Source organism: Salmo salar, chromosome ssa09 (genome assembly GCF_905237065.1).
Source record: "Salmo salar chromosome ssa09, Ssal_v3.1, whole genome shotgun sequence".
Classification (NCBI taxonomy): Eukaryota; Metazoa; Chordata; class Actinopteri; order Salmoniformes; family Salmonidae; genus Salmo; species Salmo salar.
The window spans coordinates 49866417-49888571 of record NC_059450.1 but is presented as its reverse complement, the minus strand read 5'-3'; the positions used below and the strand labels follow the sequence as shown (position 1 = coordinate 49888571).

At 45.5% G+C, this 22155-nt stretch overlaps 1 protein-coding gene across 2 annotated transcripts in view; it reads right to left on the bottom strand.

Moving 5' to 3' along the window:
- Positions 1-22155, bottom strand: part of capn3a (calpain 3a, (p94)) — a 233087-nt gene that overhangs the window by 67967 nt on the left and 142965 nt on the right. For both annotated transcript variants that reach the window (XM_045723776.1, XM_045723775.1), the window contains 2 exons: positions 11383-11440; positions 9792-9856 (listed from right to left, as the gene is read on the bottom strand). In XM_045723776.1, the coding sequence (XP_045579732.1) occupies positions 9792-9856; positions 11383-11440 (123 nt within the window). The remainder of the gene's footprint in view (positions 1-9791; positions 9857-11382; positions 11441-22155) is intronic.

Here is a 22155-nt window from a genome sequence, read left to right as displayed (position 1 = left end):
CAACCTGGGAGGGTCTCTATCTACAGACAACACAACCTGACCTGGGAGGGTCTCTATCTACAGACAACACAACCTGACCTGGGAGGGTCTCTATCTACAGACAACACAACCTGACCTGGGAGGGTCTCTATCTACAGACAACACAACCTGACCTGGGAGGGTCTCTATCTACAGACAACACAACCTGACCTGGGAGGGTCTCTATCTACAGACAACACAACCTGGGAGGGTCTCTATCTACAGACAACACAACCTGGGAGGGTCTCTATCTACAGACAACACAGACTGACCTGGGAGGGTCTCTATCTACAGACAACACAGACTGACCTGGGACGGTCTCTATCTACAGACAACACAACCTGGGAGGGTCTCTATCTACAGACAACACAACCTGACCTGGGAGGGTCTCTATCTACAGACAACACAACCTGGGAGGGTCTCTGTCTACAGACAACACAACCTGGGAGGGTCTCTATCTACAGACAACACAACCTGACCTGGGAGGGTCTCTATCTACAGACAACACAACCTGACCTGGGAGGGTCTCTATCTACAGACAACACAACCTGACCTGGGAGGGTCTCTATCTACAGACAACACAACCTGGGAGGGTCTCTATCTACAGACAACACAACCTGACCTGGGAGGGTCTCTATCTACAGACAACACAACCTGACCTGGGAGGGTCTCTATCTACAGACAACACAACCTGACCTGGGAGGGTCTCTATCTACAGACAACACAGCCTGACCTGGGAGGGTCTCTATCTACAGACAACACAACCTGACCTGGGAGGGTCTCTATCTACAGACAACACAACCTGACCTGGGAGGGTCTCTATCTACAGACAACACAACCTGACCTGGGAGGGTCTCTATCTACAGACAACACAACCTGGGAGGGTCTCTATCTACAGACAACACAACCTGGGAGGGTCTCTATCTACAGACAACACAACCTGACCTGGGAGGGTCTCTATCTACAGACAACACAACCTGACCTGGGAGGGTCTCTATCTACAGACAACACAACCTGACCTGGGAGGGTCTCTATCTACAGACAACACAACCTGGGAGGGTCTCTATCTACAGACAACACAATCTGGGAGGGTCTCTATCTACAGACAACACAACCTGGGAGGGTCTCTATCTACAGACAACACAACCTGGGAGGGTCTCTATCTACAGACAACACAACCTGACCTGGGAGGGTCTCTATCTACAGACAACACAACCTGACCTGGGAGGGTCTCTATCTACAGACAACACAACCTGGGAGGGTCTCTATCTACAGACAACACAACCTGGGAGGGTCTCTATCTACAGACAACACAACCTGACCTGGGAGGGTCTCTATCTACAGACAACACAGCCTGACCAGGGAGGGTCTCTATCTACAGACAACACAGCCTGGGAGGGTCTCTATCTACAGACAAAACAACCTGGGAGGGTCTCTATCTACAGACAACACAACCTGACCTGGGAGGGTCTCTATCTACAGACAACACAACCTGACCTGGGAGGGTCTCTATCTACAGACAACACAGACCTGGGAGGGTCTCTATCTACAGACAACACAACCTGACCTGGGAGGGTCTCTATCTACAGACAACACAACCTGACCTGGGAGGGTCTCTATCTACAGACAACACAACCTGACCTGGGAGGGTCTCTATCTACAGACAACACAGCCTGACCTGGGAGGGTCTCTATCTACAGACAACACAACCTGACCTGGGAGGGTCTCTATCTACAGACAACACAACCTGGGAGGGTCTCTATCTACAGACAACACAACCTGACCTGGGAGGGTCTCTATCTACAGACAACACAGCCTGACCTGGGAGGGTCTCTATCTACAGACAACACAACCTGACCTGGGAGGGTCTCTATCTACAGACAACACAACCTGACCTGGGAGGGTCTCTATCTACAGACAACACAACCTGACCTGGGAGGGTCTCTATCTACAGACAACACAACCTGACCTGGGAGGGTCTCTATCTACAGACAACACAGCCTGGGAGGGTCTCTATCTACAGACAACACAACCTGGGAGGGTCTCTATCTACAGACAACACAACCTGACCTGGGAGGGTCTCTATCTACAGACAACACAACCTGACCTGGGAGGGTCTCTATCTACAGACAACACAACCTGACCTGGGAGGGTCTCTATCTACAGACAACACAGCCTGACCTGGGAGGGTCTCTATCTACAGACAACACAACCTGACCTGGGAGGGTCTCTATCTACAGACAACACAACCTGGGAGGGTCTCTATCTACAGACAACACAACCTGACCTGGGAGGGTCTCTATCTACAGACAACACAGCCTGACCTGGGAGGGTCTCTATCTACAGACAACACAACCTGACCTGGGAGGGTCTCTATCTACAGACAACACAACCTGACCTGGGAGGGTCTCTATCTACAGACAACACAACCTGACCTGGGAGGGTCTCTATCTACAGACAACACAACCTGACCTGGGAGGGTCTCTATCTACAGACAACACAACCTGGGAGGGTCTCTATCTACAGACAACACAACCTGACCTGGGAGGGTCTCTATCTACAGACAACACAAACTGACCTGGGAGGGTCTCTATCTACAGACAACACAACCTGGGAGGGTCTCTATCTACAGACAACACAACCTGACCTGGGAGGGTCTCTATCTACAGACAACACAACCTGGGAGGGTCTCTATCTACAGACAACACAACCTGACCTGGGAGGGTCTCTATCTACAGACAACACAACCTGACCTGGGAGGGTCTCTATCTACAGACAACACAACCTGACCTGGGAGGGTCTCTATCTACAGACAACACACGACCTGGGAGGGTCTCTATCTACAGACAACACAACCTGGGAGGGTCTCTATCTACAGACAACACAGACCTGGGAGGGTCTCTATCTACAGACAACACAACCTGACCTGGGAGGGTCTCTATCTACAGACAACACAACCTGACCTGGGAGGGTCTCTATCTACAGACAACACAACCTGACCTGGGAGGGTCTCTATCTACAGACAACACAGACCTGGGAGGGTCTCTATCTACAGACAACACAAACTGACCTGGGAGGGTCTCTATCTACAGACAACACAGACTGACCTGGGAGGGTCTCTATCTACAGACAACACAACCTGACCTGGGAGGGTCTCTATCTACAGACAACACAACCTGACCTGGGAGGGTCTCTATCTACAGACAACACAACCTGGGAGGGTCTCTATCTACAGACAACACAACCTGGGAGGGTCTCTATCTACAGACAACACAACCTGACCTGGGAGGGTCTCTATCTACAGACAACACAACCTGACCTGGGAGGGTCTCTATCTACAGACAACACAACCTGACCTGGGAGGGTCTCTATCTACAGACAACACAACCTGGGAGGGTCTCTATCTACAGACAACACAACCTGGGAGGGTCTCTATCTACAGACAACACAACTACCTGGGAGGGTCTCTATCTACAGACAACACAACCTGACCTGGGAGGGTCTCTATCTACAGACAACACAACCTGACCTGGGAGGGTCTCTATCTACAGACAACACAACCTGGGAGGGTCTCTATCTACAGACAACACACTGACCTGGGAGGGTCTCTATCTACAGACAACACAACCTGGGAGGGTCTCTATCTACAGACAACACAACCTGACCTGGGAGGGTCTCTATCTACAGACAACACAACCTGACCTGGGAGGGTCTCTATCTACAGACAACACAACTCCTGGGAGGGTCTCTATCTACAGACAACACAACCTGGGAGGGTCTCTATCTACAGACAACACAACCTGACCTGGGAGGGTCTCTATCTACAGACAACACAGCCTGACCTGGGAGGGTCTCTATCTACAGACAACACAACCTGACCTGGGAGGGTCTCTATCTACAGACAACACAACCTGACCTGGGAGGGTCTCTATCTACAGACAACACAACCTGACCTGGGAGGGTCTCTATCTACAGACAACACAACCTGACCTGGGAGGGTCTCTATCTACAGACAACACAACCTGACCTGGGAGGGTCTCTATCTACAGACAACACAAGACCTGGGAGGGTCTCTATCTACAGACAACACAACCTGACCTGGGAGGGTCTCTATCTACAGACAACACAGCCTGACCTGGGAGGGTCTCTATCTACAGACAACACAACCTGACCTGGGAGGGTCTCTATCTACAGACAACACAACCTGACCTGGGAGGGTCTCTATCTACAGACAACACAACCTGACCTGGGAGGGTCTCTATCTACAGACAACACAACCTGACCTGGGAGGGTCTCTATCTACAGACAACACAACCTGACCTGGGAGGGTCTCTATCTACAGACAACACAGACCTGACCTGGGAGGGTCTCTATCTACAGACAACACAGACTGACCTGGGAGGGTCTCTATCTACAGACAACACAACCTGGGAGGGTCTCTATCTACAGACAACACAATCTGACCTGGGAGGGTCTCTATCTACAGACAACACAACCTGGGAGGGTCTCTGTCTACAGACAACACAACCTGGGAGGGTCTCTATCTACAGACAACACAACCTGACCTGGGAGGGTCTCTATCTACAGACAACACAACCTGACCTGGGAGGGTCTCTATCTACAGACAACACACCTGACCTGGGAGGGTCTCTATCTACAGACAACACAACACCTGGGAGGGTCTCTATCTACAGACAACACAACCGACTGGGAGGGTCTCTATCTACAGACAACACAACCTGACCTGGGAGGGTCTCTATCTACAGACAACACAACCTGACCTGGGAGGGTCTCTATCTACAGACAACACAACCTGACCTGGGAGGGTCTCTATCTACAGACAACACAACCTGACCTGGGAGGGTCTCTATCTACAGACAACACAACCTGACCTGGGAGGGTCTCTATCTACAGACAACACAACCTGACCTGGGAGGGTCTCTATCTACAGACAACACAACCTGACCTGGGAGGGTCTCTATCTACAGACAACACAGACTGACCTGGGAGGGTCTCTATCTACAGACAACACAGACTGACCTGGGAGGGTCTCTATCTACAGACAACACAACGACCTGGGAGGGTCTCTATCTACAGACAACACAACCTGACCTGGGAGGGTCTCTATCTACAGACAACACACCGACCTGGGAGGGTCTCTATCTACAGACAACACAACCTGGGAGGGTCTCTATCTACAGACAACACAACGACCTGGGAGGGTCTCTATCTACAGACAACACAACCTGACCTGGGAGGGTCTCTATCTACAGACAACACAACCTGACCTGGGAGGGTCTCTATCTACAGACAACACAACCTGACCTGGGAGGGTCTCTATCTACAGACAACACAACCTGGGAGGGTCTCTATCTACAGACAACACAACCTGACCTGGGAGGGTCTCTATCTACAGACAACACAACCTGACCTGGGAGGGTCTCTATCTACAGACAACACAAGCCTGACCTGGGAGGGTCTCTATCTACAGACAACACAGACCTGGGAGGGTCTCTATCTACAGACAACACAACCTGACCTGGGAGGGTCTCTATCTACAGACAACACAGACTGACCTGGGAGGGTCTCTATCTACAGACAACACAACCTGACCTGGGAGGGTCTCTATCTACAGACAACACAACCTGACCTGGGAGGGTCTCTATCTACAGACAACACAACCTGACCTGGGAGGGTCTCTATCTACAGACAACACAACCTGGGAGGGTCTCTATCTACAGACAACACAACCTGACCTGGGAGGGTCTCTATCTACAGACAACACAACCTGACCTGGGAGGGTCTCTATCTACAGACAACACAACCTGACCTGGGAGGGTCTCTATCTACAGACAACACAACCTGACCTGGGAGGGTCTCTATCTACAGACAACACAACCTGACCTGGGAGGGTCTCTATCTACAGACAACACAACCTGACCTGGGAGGGTCTCTATCTACAGACAACACAACCTGGGAGGGTCTCTATCTACAGACAACACAACCTGACCTGGGAGGGTCTCTATCTACAGACAACACAATCTGGGAGGGTCTCTATCTACAGACAACACAACCTGGGAGGGTCTCTATCTACAGACAACACAACCTGACCTGGGAGGGTCTCTATCTACAGACAACACAACCTGACCTGGGAGGGTCTCTATCTACAGACAACACAGCCTGACCTGGGAGGGTCTCTATCTACAGACAACACAGCCTGGGAGGGTCTCTATCTACAGACAAAACAACCTGGGAGGGTCTCTATCTACAGACAACACAACCTGACCTGGGAGGGTCTCTATCTACAGACAACACAGCCTGACCTGGGAGGGTCTCTATCTACAGACAACACAACCTGACCTGGGAGGGTCTCTATCTACAGACAACACAACCTGACCTGGGAGGGTCTCTATCTACAGACAACACAACCTGACCTGGGAGGGTCTCTATCTACAGACAACACATGACCTGGGAGGGTCTCTATCTACAGACAACACAAGACCTGGGAGGGTCTCTATCTACAGACAACACAACCTGACCTGGGAGGGTCTCTATCTACAGACAACACAACCTGACCTGGGAGGGTCTCTATCTACAGACAACACAACCTGACCTGGGAGGGTCTCTATCTACAGACAACACAACCTGACCTGGGAGGGTCTCTATCTACAGACAACACAACCTGACCTGGGAGGGTCTCTATCTACAGACAACACAACCTGGGAGGGTCTCTATCTACAGACAACACAACGACCTGGGAGGGTCTCTATCTACAGACAACACAACCTGACCTGGGAGGGTCTCTATCTACAGACAACACAACCTGACCTGGGAGGGTCTCTATCTACAGACAACACAACCTGACCTGGGAGGGTCTCTATCTACAGACAACACAGACCTGGGAGGGTCTCTATCTACAGACAACACAACCTGACCTGGGAGGGTCTCTATCTACAGACAACACAGCCTGACCTGGGAGGGTCTCTATCTACAGACAACACAACCTGACCTGGGAGGGTCTCTATCTACAGACAACACAACCTGACCTGGGAGGGTCTCTATCTACAGACAACACAACCTGACCTGGGAGGGTCTCTATCTACAGACAACACAACCTGACCTGGGAGGGTCTCTATCTACAGACAACACAACCTGACCTGGGAGGGTCTCTATCTACAGACAACACAACCTGACCTGGGAGGGTCTCTATCTACAGACAACACAACCTGACCTGGGAGGGTCTCTATCTACAGACAACACAGCCTGACCTGGGAGGGTCTCTATCTACAGACAACACAACCTGACCTGGGAGGGTCTCTATCTACAGACAACACACCTGACCTGGGAGGGTCTCTATCTACAGACAACACAACCTGACCTGGGAGGGTCTCTATCTACAGACAACACAGCCTGACCTGGGAGGGTCTCTATCTACAGACAACACAACCTGACCTGGGAGGGTCTCTATCTACAGACAACACAACCTGACCTGGGAGGGTCTCTATCTACAGACAACACAGCCTGACCTGGGAGGGTCTCTATCTACAGACAACACAACCTGACCTGGGAGGGTCTCTATCTACAGACAACACAACCTGACCTGGGAGGGTCTCTATCTACAGACAACACAACCTGACCTGGGAGGGTCTCTATCTACAGACAACACAACCTGGGAGGGTCTCTATCTACAGACAACACAACCTGACCTGGGAGGGTCTCTATCTACAGACAACACACTGACCTGGGAGGGTCTCTATCTACAGACAACACAACCTGACCTGGGAGGGTCTCTATCTACAGACAACACAACCTGACCTGGGAGGGTCTCTATCTACAGACAACACAACCTGGGAGGGTCTCTGTCTACCTACAACACAACCTGGGAGGGTCTCTATCTACAGACAACACAACCTGACCTGGGAGGGTCTCTATCTACAGACAACCTGACCTGGGAGGGTCTCTATCTACAGACAACACAACCTGGGAGGGTCTCTATCTACAGACAACACAACCTGACCTGGGAGGGTCTCTATCTACAGACAACACAACCTGACCTGGGAGGGTCTCTATCTACAGACAACACAGCCTGGGAGGGTCTCTATCTACAGACAACACAACCTGGGAGGGTCTCTATCTACAGACAACACAACCTGACCTGGGAGGGTCTCTATCTACAGACAACACAACCTGGGAGGGTCTCTATCTACAGACAACACAACCTGACCTGGGAGGGTCTCTATCTACAGACAACACAAACTGACCTGGGAGGGTCTCTATCTACAGACAACACAATCTGGGAGGGTCTCTATCTACAGACAACACAACGACCTGGGAGGGTCTCTATCTACAGACAACACAACCTGGGAGGGTCTCTATCTACAGACAACACACGACCTGGGAGGGTCTCTATCTACAGACAACACAGACCTGGGAGGGTCTCTATCTACAGACAACACAACCTGACCTGGGAGGGTCTCTATCTACAGACAACACAGCCTGACCTGGGAGGGTCTCTATCTACAGACAACACAACCTGACCTGGGAGGGTCTCTATCTACAGACAACACAACCTGGGAGGGTCTCTATCTACAGACAACACAACCTGACCTGGGAGGGTCTCTATCTACAGACAAGACAACCTGACCTGGGAGGGTCTCTATCTACAGACAACACAGCCAGACCTGGGAGGGTCTCTATCTACAGACAACACATCTTGACCTGGGAGGGTCTCTATCTACAGACAACACAACCTGGGAGGGTCTCTATCTACAGACAACACAGCCTGGGAGGGTCTCTATCTACAGACAACACAACCTGGGAGGGTCTCTATCTACAGACAACACAGCCTGACCTGGGAGGGTCTCTATCTACAGACAACACAACCTGGGAGGGTCTCTGTCTACAGACAACACAACCTGACCTGGGAGGGTCTCTATCTACAGACAACACAGACTGACCTGGGAGGGTCTCTATCTACAGACAACACAATCTGGGAGGGTCTCTATCTACAGACAACACAACCTGACCTGGGAGGGTCTCTATCTACAGACAACACAACCTGGGAGGGTCTCTATCTACAGACAACACAACCTGACCTGGGAGGGTCTCTATCTACCTACAACACAACCTGGGAGGGTCTCTATCTACAGACAACACAACCTGACCTGGGAGGGTCTCTATCTACAGACAACACAGCCTGACCTGGGAGGGTCTCTATCTACAGACAACACAGCCTGACCTTGGAGGGTCTCTATCTACAGACAACACAACCTGACCTGGGAGGGTCTCTATCTACAGACAACACAACCTGGGAGGGTCTCTATCTACAGACAACACAACCTGACCTGGGAGGGTCTCTATCTACAGACAACACAACCTGACCTGGGAGGGTCTCTATCTACAGACAACAGCCAGACCTGGGAGGGTCTCTATCTACAGACAACACAACCTGACCTGGGAGGGTCTCTATCTACAGACAACACAACCTGACCTGGGAGGGTCTCTATCTACAGACAACACAGCCAGACCTGGGAGGGTCTCTATCTACAGACAACACAACTTGACCTGGGAGGGTCTCTATCTACAGACAACACAACCTGGGAGGGTCTCTATCTACAGACAACACAGCCTGGGAGGGTCTCTATCTACAGACAACACAACCTGGGAGGGTCTCTATCTACAGACAACACAACCTGACCTGGGAGGGTCTCTATCTACAGACAACACAACCTGGGAGGGTCTCTATCTACAGACAACACAGATACAGAGGATACGTCCATGAGTGCAATCATGCTCCTGCAGCACTCCAGGCTAAAACCCTCTGTGTTCAGGTCCTTATCTGTGGAAGAGAGAGAGAGAGATACTGTAAGTAATCAACCAATCACTAACAAACCCTAAGTTAGTTGAATCAGGTGACAGCGCGGGGCTAATCTGTCATTGACAGACTACGTAAACATAAACGGGGCGCTTGTTGAAGCCCTTCTCTAATGATGCAGTCTTCCCTGTGGCTCAGTTGGTAGAGCATGGTGTTTGCAACGCCAGGGTTGTGGGTTTGATTCCCATGGGGGGCCAGTACAATTTGTATTTTTTTTAAATGCATGAAATGAAATGTATGCATTCACTACTGTAAGTCGCTCTGGATAAGAGCGTCTGCTAAATGACTAAAATGTAAATGTAATGCAGAAGATCTAAGGTGTAGTTTTAGGATGTTTCTTAATATGCATGTGTATTGGACAAAGGTCGGAGAACGAGTCTAATTCAAAGTATGCGAAACGGAGCACGGGAGGGCCCCTTCTCAGATGCGTACTTGGTTTTCATACATCGACGCAATCTTCAACTGAAACAATCCCAAGATTGTTGACATAATGTAATGCAACCACGTAAAAAAAAAAAAAAAACGACGAAACATTTCCTGAAAAATAATTATTGCCGACTGGTTTGTGAGCTGAAGCGAAAGAAAGTTAACTCTGACTAAAGAATGAAAAGTTGTCCATTCACATCTCATAAGTTGCCTGACAACAATAGTTTATCTTTAATACGTTAAATAAATACATACCTGCCTACAATACCAACTTTAGTGTCGTAGATCGCTGGCTAACTGACAAAGAATTGGTAGGTAGCTACCCACAAAAAAATCTTAAGTTAACGTTGGCCATCTACCTTGCATAATAACATTAGTTTTGGGTCGTTTTTTACATGTAAAATTAGCTGGCTCGCTAGATTAATACGATTCACATATAGCTTGCTGATAATTATGAAGTAAAACTTTAAGATTTAGGTATATCTTGTTTCGTCTGTTTTGATCAAAGATAACGTTAATGCATTAGTGTTAGCACAGAGTGCTTCTCAAATGTGACATTTTATGCGTTGCCCACACTATCGTCCTCACAAGAACGTACTCGAGAACCTCCTCGGAAAAGCTCCTCAGAGAACATATTCAAGGGAACCTCCTGGGAGAGCGTTCCTCAAGAGAACCTCCTGGGAGAACGTACTCAAGGGAACCTCCTGGGAGAGCGTTCCTCAAGAGAACCTCCTGGGAGAACGTACTCAAGGGAACCTCCTCGGAGAACGTACTCAAGGGAACCTCCTGGGAGAACGTACTCAAGGGAACATCCTGGGAGAACGTACTCAAGGGAACCTCCTGGGAGAACGTACCCAAGGGAACCTCCTGGGAGAACGTACTCAAGGGAACCTCCTGGGAGAACGTACTCAAGGGAACCTCCTGGGAGAACGTACTCAAGGGAACCTCCTGGGTGAACGTACTCAAGAGAACCTCCTGGGAGAACGTACTCAAGGGAACCTCCTGGGAGAACGTACTCGGAGCATAAGCGTGTGGAGCATAATGAGAAACACGCTTAGACTTACATTTGGAGACAACCCTGTTGAGTACATTCTTCAGCTCGTTGGCGGTTATTTCCATTTCCTGTGAGAGAGGAGAAAGCGGGAGAAGGACATATGGACTCACCTGAGTCTATATTTGGACACTTATTAACAATGTTAATGTTTCAATGCCAGTAGTTTTTTGTGTTGATCTTTTGATGTCTGAAAGCCTCCTCACCTGATACATAGAACCTCATCAAATACATTTTGGTAACCAAGTCTGAGTTCAAATAGATTTTTTAAATGTTTGATAATACTTCAATCATTTGATTGAGCCATTCATTTCACCAGGCAAGCTCAGTGTACATAAAGTATTTGAACCCAGGTCTGACAACAACAGTAACAGGACAGTTATACAGGAGGTCTGACAACAGGACAGGTATACAGGAGGTCTGACAACAACAGGACAGTTATACAGGAGGTCTGACAACAGGACAGTTATACAGGAGGTCTGACAACAGGACAGGTATACAGGAGGTCTGACAACAACAGGACAGTTATACAGGAGGTCTGGCAACAGGACAGGTATACAGGGGGTCTGACAACAACAGGACAGTTATACAGGAGGTCTGACAACAGGACAGGTATACAGGAGGTCTGATAACAACAGGACAGTTATACAGGAGGTCTGACAACAGGACAGGTATACAGGAGGTCTGATAACAACAGGACAGTTATACAGGAGGTCTGACAACAGGACAGGTATAGAGGAGGTCTGACAACAGGACAGGTATACAGGAGGTCTGACAACAGGACAGGTATACAGGAGGTCTGATAACAACAGGACAGTTATACAGGAGGTCTGACAACAGGAACAACAGGACAGTTATACAGGAGGTCTGATAACAGTAACAGGACAGTTATACAGGAGGTCTGATAACAGTAACAGGACAGTTATACAGGAGGTCTGATAACAACAGGACAGTTATACAGGAGGTCTGACAACAGGAACAACAGGATAGTTATACAGGAGGTCTGATAACAGTAACAGGACAGTTATACAGGAGGTCTGATAACAACAGGACAGTTATACAGGAGGTCTGATAACAACAGTAACAGGACAGTTATACAGGAGGTCTGACAACAGGAACAACAGGACAGTTATACAGGAGGTCTGATAACAGTAAAAGGACAGGTATACAGGAGGTCTGATAACAACAGGACAGTTATACAGGAGGTCTGATAACAACAGGACAGTTATACAGGAGGTCTGATAACAACAGGACAGTTATACAGGAGGTCTGATAACAACTGTAACAGGACAGATACAGTGCATTCGGAAAGTATTCAGACCCCTTGACTTTTTCACATTTTGTTACGTTACAGCCTTATTTTTTTTTAATTCTTGTCAATCTACACACATTACCCCATAATGACAACGCGAAAACAGGTTTTTAGAAATTTTATCAAATGTATTAAAATACACTGCTCAAAAAAATAAAGGGAACACTTAAACAACACAATGTAACTCCAAGTCAATCACACTTCTGTGAAATCAAACTGTCCACTTAGGAAGCAACACTGATTGACAATACATTTCACATGCTGTTGTGCAAATGGAATAGACAACAGGTGGAAATTATAGGCAATTAGCAAGACACCCCCAATAAAGGAGTGGTTCTGCAGGTGGGGACCACAGACCACTTCTCAGTTCCTATGCTTCCTGGCTGATGTTTTGGTCACTTTCGAATGCTGGCGGTGCTTTCACTCTAGTGGTAGCATGAGACGGAGTCTACAACCCACACAAGTGGCTCAGGTAGTGCAGCTCATCCAGGATGGCACATCAATGCGAGCTGTGGCAAGAAGGTTTGCTGTGTCTGTCAGCGTAGTGTCCAGAGCATGGAGGCGCTACCAGGAGACAGGCCAGTACATCAGGAGACGTGGAGGAGGCCGTAGGAGGGCAACAACCCAGCAGCAGGACTGCTACCTCCGCCTTTGTGCAAGGAGGAGCAGGAGAAGCACTGCCAGAGCCCTGCAAAATGACCTCCAGCAGGCCACAAATGTGCATGTGTCTGCTCAAACGGTCAGAAACAGACTCCATGAGGGTGGTATGAGGGCCCGACGTCCACAGGTGGGGGTTGTGCTTACAGCCCAACACCGTGCAGGACGTTTGGCATTTGCCAGAGAACACCAAGATTGGCAAATTCGCCACTGGCGCTCTGTGCTCTTCACAGATGAAAGCAGGTTCACACTGAGCATGTGACAGACGTGACAGAGTCTGGAGACGCCGTGGAGAACGTTCTGCTGCCTGCAACATCCTCCAGCATGACCGGTTTGGCGGTGGGTCAGTCATGGTGTGGGGTGGCATTTCTTTGGGGGGCCGCACAGCCCTCCATATGCTCGCCAGAGGTAGCCTGACTGCCATTAGGTACCGAGATGAGATCCTCAGACCCCTTGTGAGACCATATGCTGGTGCGGTTGGCCCTGGGTTCCTCCTAATGCAAGACATTGCTAGACCTCATGTGGCTGGAGTGTGTCAGCAGTTCCTGCAAGAGGAAGGCATTGATGCTATAGACTGGCCCGCCCGTTCCCCAGACCTAAATCCAATTGAGCACATCTGGGACATCATGTCTCGCTCCATCCACCAACGCCACGTTGCACCACAGACTGTCCAGCAGTTGGCGGATGCTTTAGTCCAGGTCTGGGAGGAGATCCCTCAGGAGACCATCCGCCACCTCATCAGGAACATGCCCAGGCGTTGTAGGGAGGTCATACAGGCACGTGGAGGCCACACACACTACTGAGCCTCATTTTGACTTGTTTTAAGGACATTACATCAAAGTTGGATCAGCCTGTAGTGTGGTTTTCCACTTTAATTTTGAGTGTGACTCCAAATCCAGACCTCCATGGGTTGATAAATTGGATTTCCATTGATTATTATTGTGTGATTTTGTTGTCAGCACATTCAACTATGTAAAGAAAAAAAGTATTTAATAAGATTATTTCTTTCATTCAGATCTAGAATGTGTTGTTTAAGTGTTCCCTTTATTTTTTTGAGCAGTATATAAAAAACAGATACCTTATTTCCATAAGTATTCAGACCCTTTGCTATCAGACTCTAAATTGAGCTCAGGTGCATCCTGTTTCCATTGATCATCCTTGAGATGTTTCTACAACTTGATTGGAGTCCACCTGTGGTGAATTCAATTGATTGGACATGATTTGGAAGGTGCACACCTGTCTATATAAGGTCCCACAGTTGACAGTGCATGTCAGAGCAAAAACCAAGCCATGAGGTCAAAGGAATTGTCCGTAGAGAATTTTGTCGAGGCACAGATCTGGGGAAGGGTACCAAAACATTTCTGAAGCATTGAAGGTCCCCAAGAACACAGTGGCCTCCAGTTTTAAATGGAAGAAGTTAGGAACCACTAAGACTAGAGCTGGCCACCTGGCCAAACTGAGCAATTGGGGGAGAAGGGCCTCTGTCAGGGAGGTGACAGAGCTCCAGAGTTCCTCTGTGGAGATGGGAGAACCTTCCAGAAGGACCATCTCTGCAGCACTCCACCAATGAGGCCTTTATGGTAGAGAAGCCAGACGGAAGCCACTCCTCAGTAAAAGGTACATGACAGTCCGCTTGGAGTTTGCCAAAAGGCACCTAAAGGAGTCTCAGACCATGAGAAACAAGATTCTCTGGTCAGATGAAACCAAGATTGAACTCTTTGCCCTGAATGCAAAGCGTCACGTCTGGAGGAAACCTGGCACCATCCCTACGTTGAAGCATGGTGGTGGCAACATCATACTGTGGGGATGTTTTTCAGCGGCAGGGACTGAGACATTAGTCAAGATTGAGGGAAAGATGAACGGCGCAAAGTACAGAGAGATCCTTGATGAAAACCTGCTCCAGAGCTCTCAGGACCTCAGACTGGGGTGAGGGTTCACCTTCCAACAGGACAATGACCCTAAGCACACAGCCAAGACAACGCAGGAGTGGCTTCGTGACAAGTCTCTGAATGTAATTGAGTGGCCCAGCCAGAGCCTGGACTTGAACCCGATCTAACATCTCTGGAGAGACCTGAAAATAGCTGTGCAGTGATGCTCCCCATCCAACCTGACAGAGCTTGAGAGGATCTACAGAGAAGAATGGGAGAAACTCCCCAAATACAGGTCTGCCAAGCTTGTAGCGTCATACCCAAGAAGACTCGAGGCTGTAATTGCTACAAAAGGTGCTTCAACAAAGTACTGAGTAAAGGGTCTGAATACTTATGTAAATGTGAAATTTCAGTTAATCATTTGAAAAACCTGTTTTTGCTTTGTCATTTTGGGGTATTGTGTGTAGATTGATGAGAAGAAAATAAACAATTTCATCCATTTTACGGTGAGGCTGTAACGTAACAACATGTGGAAGAGGTCTGAATACTTTCCGAATGCTCTGTATACAGCAGGTCTGATAACAACAGTAACATGACAGATATACAGGAGGTGTAATACAGTAACATGACAGATATACAGGAGGTCTGATAACAACAGTAACATGACAGATATACAGGAGGTTTAATACAGTAACATGACAGATATACAGTAACATGACAGATATACAGGAGGTGTATTACAGTAACATGACAGGTATACAGGAGGTCTGATAACAACAGTAACAGGACAGATATACAGGAGGTCTGATAACAACAGTAACAGGACAGATATACAGGAGGTGTAATACAGTAACATGATAGATATACAGGAGGTGTAATACAGTAACATGACAGATATACAGAAGGTGTAATACAGTAACATGACAGATATACAGGAGGTGTAATACAGCAACATGACAGGTATACAGGAGGTCTGATAACAACAGTAACAGGACAGATGTACAGGAAGTCTGATAACAACAGTAACTGGACAGATATACAGGAGGTGTAATACAGTAACATGACAGATATACAGGAGGTATAATACAGTAACATGACAGATATACAGTAACATGACAGATATACAGGAGGTGTAATACAGTAACATGACAGGTATACAGGAGGTCTGATAACAACAGTAACAGGACAGATATACAGGAGGTCTGATAACAACAGTAACAGGACAGATATACAGGAGGTCTGATAACAACAGTAACAGGACAGATATACAGGAGGTGTAATACAGTAACATGACAGATATACAGGAGGTGTAATAGAGTAACATGACAGATATATAGGAGGTGTAATACAGTAACATGACAGATATACAGGAGGTGTAATACAGTAACATGACAGATATACAGGAGGTGTAATACAGTAACATGACAGATATACAGGAGGTGTTGTACAGTAACATGACAGATATACAGGAGGTAAAATACGGTAACATGACAGATAGACAGGACGTGTAATACGGTAACATGACAGATATACAGCAGGTGTAATACAGTAACATGACAGATATACAGGAGGTGTAATACAGTAACATGACAGATATACAGGAGGTGTAACACAGTAACATGACAGATATACAGGAGGTTTAATACAGTAACATGACAGATATACAGGAGGTGTAATACAGTAACATGACAGATATACAGGAGGTGTAATACAGTAACATGACAGATATACAGGAGGTGTAATACAGTAACATGACAGGTATACAGGAGGTCTGATAACAACAGTAACAGGACAGATATACAGGAGGTCTGATAACAACAGTAACAGGACAGATATACAGGAGGTCTGATAACAACAGTAACAGGACAGATATACAGGAGGTGTAATACAGTAACATGACAGATATACAGGAGGTGTAATAGAGTAACATGACAGATATATAGGAGGTGTAATACAGTAACATGACAGATATACAGGAGGTGTAATACAGTAACATGACAGATATACAGGAGGTGTAATACAGTAACATGACAGATATACAGGAGGTGTTGTACAGTAACATGAAAGATATACAGGAGGTAAAATACGGTAACATGACAGATAGACAGGACGTGTAATACGGTAACATGACAGATATACAGCAGGTGTAATACAGTAACATGACAGATATACAGGAGGTGTAATACAGTAACATGACAGATATACAGGAGGTGTAACACAGTAACATGACAGATATACAGGAGGTTTAATACAGTAACATGACAGATATACAGGAAGTGTAATACAGTAACATGACAGCTATACAGGAGGTGTAATACAGTAACATGACAGATATACAGGAGGTGTTGTACAGTAACATGACAGATATACAGGTGTAAAACAGTAACATGACAGATATACAGGAGGTATAATACAGTAACATGACAGATATACAGGAGGTGTAATACAGTAATATGACAGATATACAGGAGGTGTTGTACAGTAACATGACAGATATACAGTAACATGACAGATATACAGGAGGTGTAATACAGTAACATGACAGATACACAGGAGGTACAATATGGTAACATGACAGATATACAGGAGGTGTTGTTCAGTAACATGACAGACATACAGGAGGTAAAACACTAACATGACAGATAGACAGGAGGTGTAATACAGTAACATGACAGATATACAGGAGGTGTAATACAGTAACATGACAGATATTCAGGAGGTATAATACAGTAACATGACAGATATACAGTAGGTGTAATACAGTAACATGACAGATATACAGGAGGTGTAATACAGTAACATGACAGATATACAGGAGGTATAATACAGTAACATGACAGGTATACAGGAGGTGTAATATAGTAACATGACAGCTATACAGGAGGTGTATTACAGTAACATGACAGCTATACAGGTGTCATACAGTAACATGACAGATATACAGGAGGTGTGATACAGTAACATGACAGATATACAGGAGGTGTAATACAGTAACATGACAGATATACAGGAGGTGTAATACAGTAACATGACAGATATACAGGCGGTGTAATACAGTAACATGACAGATATACGGGAGGTGTAATACAGTAACATGACAGATATACAGGAGGTGTAATACAGTAACATGACAGATATACAGGAGGTGTAATACAGTAACATGACAGATATACAGGAGGTGTTGTACAGTAGCATGACAGATATACAGGAGGTGTTGTACAGTAACATGACAGATATACAGGAGGTAAAATACGGTAACATGACAGATAGACAGGAGGTGTTGTACAGTAACATGACAGATATACAGGTGTAAAACAGTAACATGACAGATATACAGGAGGTATAATACAGTAACATGACAGATATACAGGAGGTGTAATACAGTAATATGACAGATATACAGGAGGTGTTGTACAGTAACATGACAGATATACAGTAACATGACAGATATACAGGAGGTGTAATACAGTAACATGACAGATACACAGGAGGTAAAATATGGTAACATGACAGATATACAGGAGGTGTAATACAGTAACATGACAGAAATACAGGAGGTGTAATACAGTAACATGACAGATATACAGGAGGTGTAATACAGTAACATGACAGAGATACAGGAGGTGTTGTTCAGTAACATGACAGACATACAGGAGGTAAAACACTAACATGACAGATAGACAGGAGGTGTAATACAGTAACATGACAGATATACAGGAGGTGTAATACAGTAACATGTCAGATATTCAGGAGGTATAATACAGTAACATGACAGATATACAGGAGGTGTATTACAGTAACATGACAGCTATACAGGTGTCATACAGTAACATGACAGATATACAGGAGGTGTAATGCAGTAACATTACAGATATACAGGAGGTGTAATACAGTAACATGACAGATATACAGGAGGTGTTGTACAGTAACATGACAGATATACAGGAGGTTTAATACAGTAACATGACAGATATACAGGAGGTATAATACAGTAACAAGATATATATACAGGAGGTGTAATACAGTAACATGACAGATATACAGTAACATGACAGATATACAGGAGGTGTAATACAGTAACATGACAGATATACAGCAGGTTTAATACAGTAACATGACAGATATACAGGAGGTGTAATACAGTAACATGACAGATATACAGGAGGTGTTGTACAGTAACATGACAGATATACAGGAGGTAAAATACGGTAACATGACAGATAGACAGGAGGTGTAATACGGTAACATGACAGATATACAGCAGGTGTAATACAGTAACATGACAGATATACAGGAGGTGTAATACAGTAACATGACAGATATACAGGAGGTGTAATACAGTAACATGACAGATATACAGGAGGTGTAACACAGTAACATGACAGATTTACAGGAGGTTTAATACAGTAACATGACAGATATACAGGAAGTGTAATACAGTAACATGACAGATATACAGGAGGTGTTGTACAGGTAACATGACAGATATACAGTAACATGACAGATATACAGGAGGTGTTGTACAGTAACATGACAGATATACAGGAGGTGTTGTACAGTAACATGACAGATATACAGGAGGTAAAAATACGGTAACATGACAGATAGACAGGACGTGTAATACGGTAACATGACAGATATACAGCAGGTGTAATACAGTAACATGACAGATATACAGGAGGTGTAATACAGTAACATGACAGATATACAGGAGGTGTAACACAGTAACATGACAGATATACAGGAGGTTAAATACAGTAACATGACAGATATACAGGAAGTGTAATACAGTAACATGACAGCTATACAGGAGGTGTATACAGTAACATGACAGATATACAGGAGGTGTTGTACAGTAACATGACAGATATACAGGTGTAAAACAGTAACATGACAGATATACAGGAGGTATAATACAGTAACATGACAGATATACAGGAGGTGTAATACAGTAATATGACAGATATACAGGAGGTGTTGTACAGTAACATGACAGATATACAGTAACATGACAGATATACAGGAGGTGTAATACAGTAACATGACAGATACACAGGAGGTAAAATATGGTAACATGACAGATATACAGGAGGTGTAATACAGTAACATGACAGAAATACAGGAGGTGTAATACAGTAACATGACAGATATACAGGAGGTGTAATACAGTAACATGACAGAGATACAGGAGGTGTTGTTCAGTAACATGACAGACATACAGGAGGTAAAACACTAACATGACAGATAGACAGGAGGTGTAATACAGTAACATGACAGATATACAGGAGGTGTAATACAGTAACATGACAGATATTCAGGAGGTATAATACAGTAACATGACAGATATACAGTAGGTGTAATACAGTAACATGACAGATATACAGGAGGTGTAATACAGTAACATGACAGATATACAGGAGGTGTAATAGAGTAACATGACAGATATATAGGAGGTGTAATACAGTAACATGACAGATATACAGGAGGTGTAATACAGTAACATGACAGATATACAGGAGGTGTAATACAGTAACATGACAGATATACAGGAGGTGTTGTACAGTAACATGAAAGATATACAGGAGGTAAAATACGGTAACATGACAGATAGACAGGACGTGTAATACGGTAACATGACAGATATACAGCAGGTGTAATACAGTAACATGACAGATATACAGGAGGTGTAATACAGTAACATGACAGATATACAGGAGGTGTAACACAGTAACATGACAGATATACAGGAGGTTTAATACAGTAACATGACAGATATACAGGAAGTGTAATACAGTAACATGACAGCTATACAGGAGGTGTAATACAGTAACATGACAGATATACAGGAGGTGTTGTACAGTAACATGACAGATATACAGGTGTAAAACAGTAACATGACAGATATACAGGAGGTATAATACAGTAACATGACAGATATACAGGAGGTGTAATACAGTAATATGACAGATATACAGGAGGTGTTGTACAGTAACATGACAGATATACAGTAACATGACAGATATACAGGAGGTGTAATACAGTAACATGACAGATACACAGGAGGTACAATATGGTAACATGACAGATATACAGGAGGTGTTGTTCAGTAACATGACAGACATACAGGAGGTAAAACACTAACATGACAGATAGACAGGAGGTGTAATACAGTAACATGACAGATATACAGGAGGTGTAATACAGTAACATGACAGATATTCAGGAGGTATAATACAGTAACATGACAGATATACAGTAGGTGTAATACAGTAACATGACAGATATACAGGAGGTGTAATACAGTAACATGACAGATATACAGGAGGTATAATACAGTAACATGACAGGTATACAGGAGGTGTAATATAGTAACATGACAGCTATACAGGAGGTGTATTACAGTAACATGACAGCTATACAGGTGTCATACAGTAACATGACAGATATACAGGAGGTGTGATACAGTAACATGACAGATATACAGGAGGTGTAATACAGTAACATGACAGATATACAGGAGGTGTAATACAGTAACATGACAGATATACAGGCGGTGTAATACAGTAACATGACAGATATACGGGAGGTGTAATACAGTAACATGACAGATATACAGGAGGTGTAATACAGTAACATGACAGATATACAGGAGGTGTAATACAGTAACATGACAGATATACAGGAGGTGTTGTACAGTAGCATGACAGATATACAGGAGGTGTTGTACAGTAACATGACAGATATACAGGAGGTAAAATACGGTAACATGACAGATAGACAGGAGGTGTTGTACAGTAACATGACAGATATACAGGTGTAAAACAGTAACATGACAGATATACAGGAGGTATAATACAGTAACATGACAGATATACAGGAGGTGTAATACAGTAATATGACAGATATACAGGAGGTGTAATACAGTAACATGACAGATATACAGGAGGTG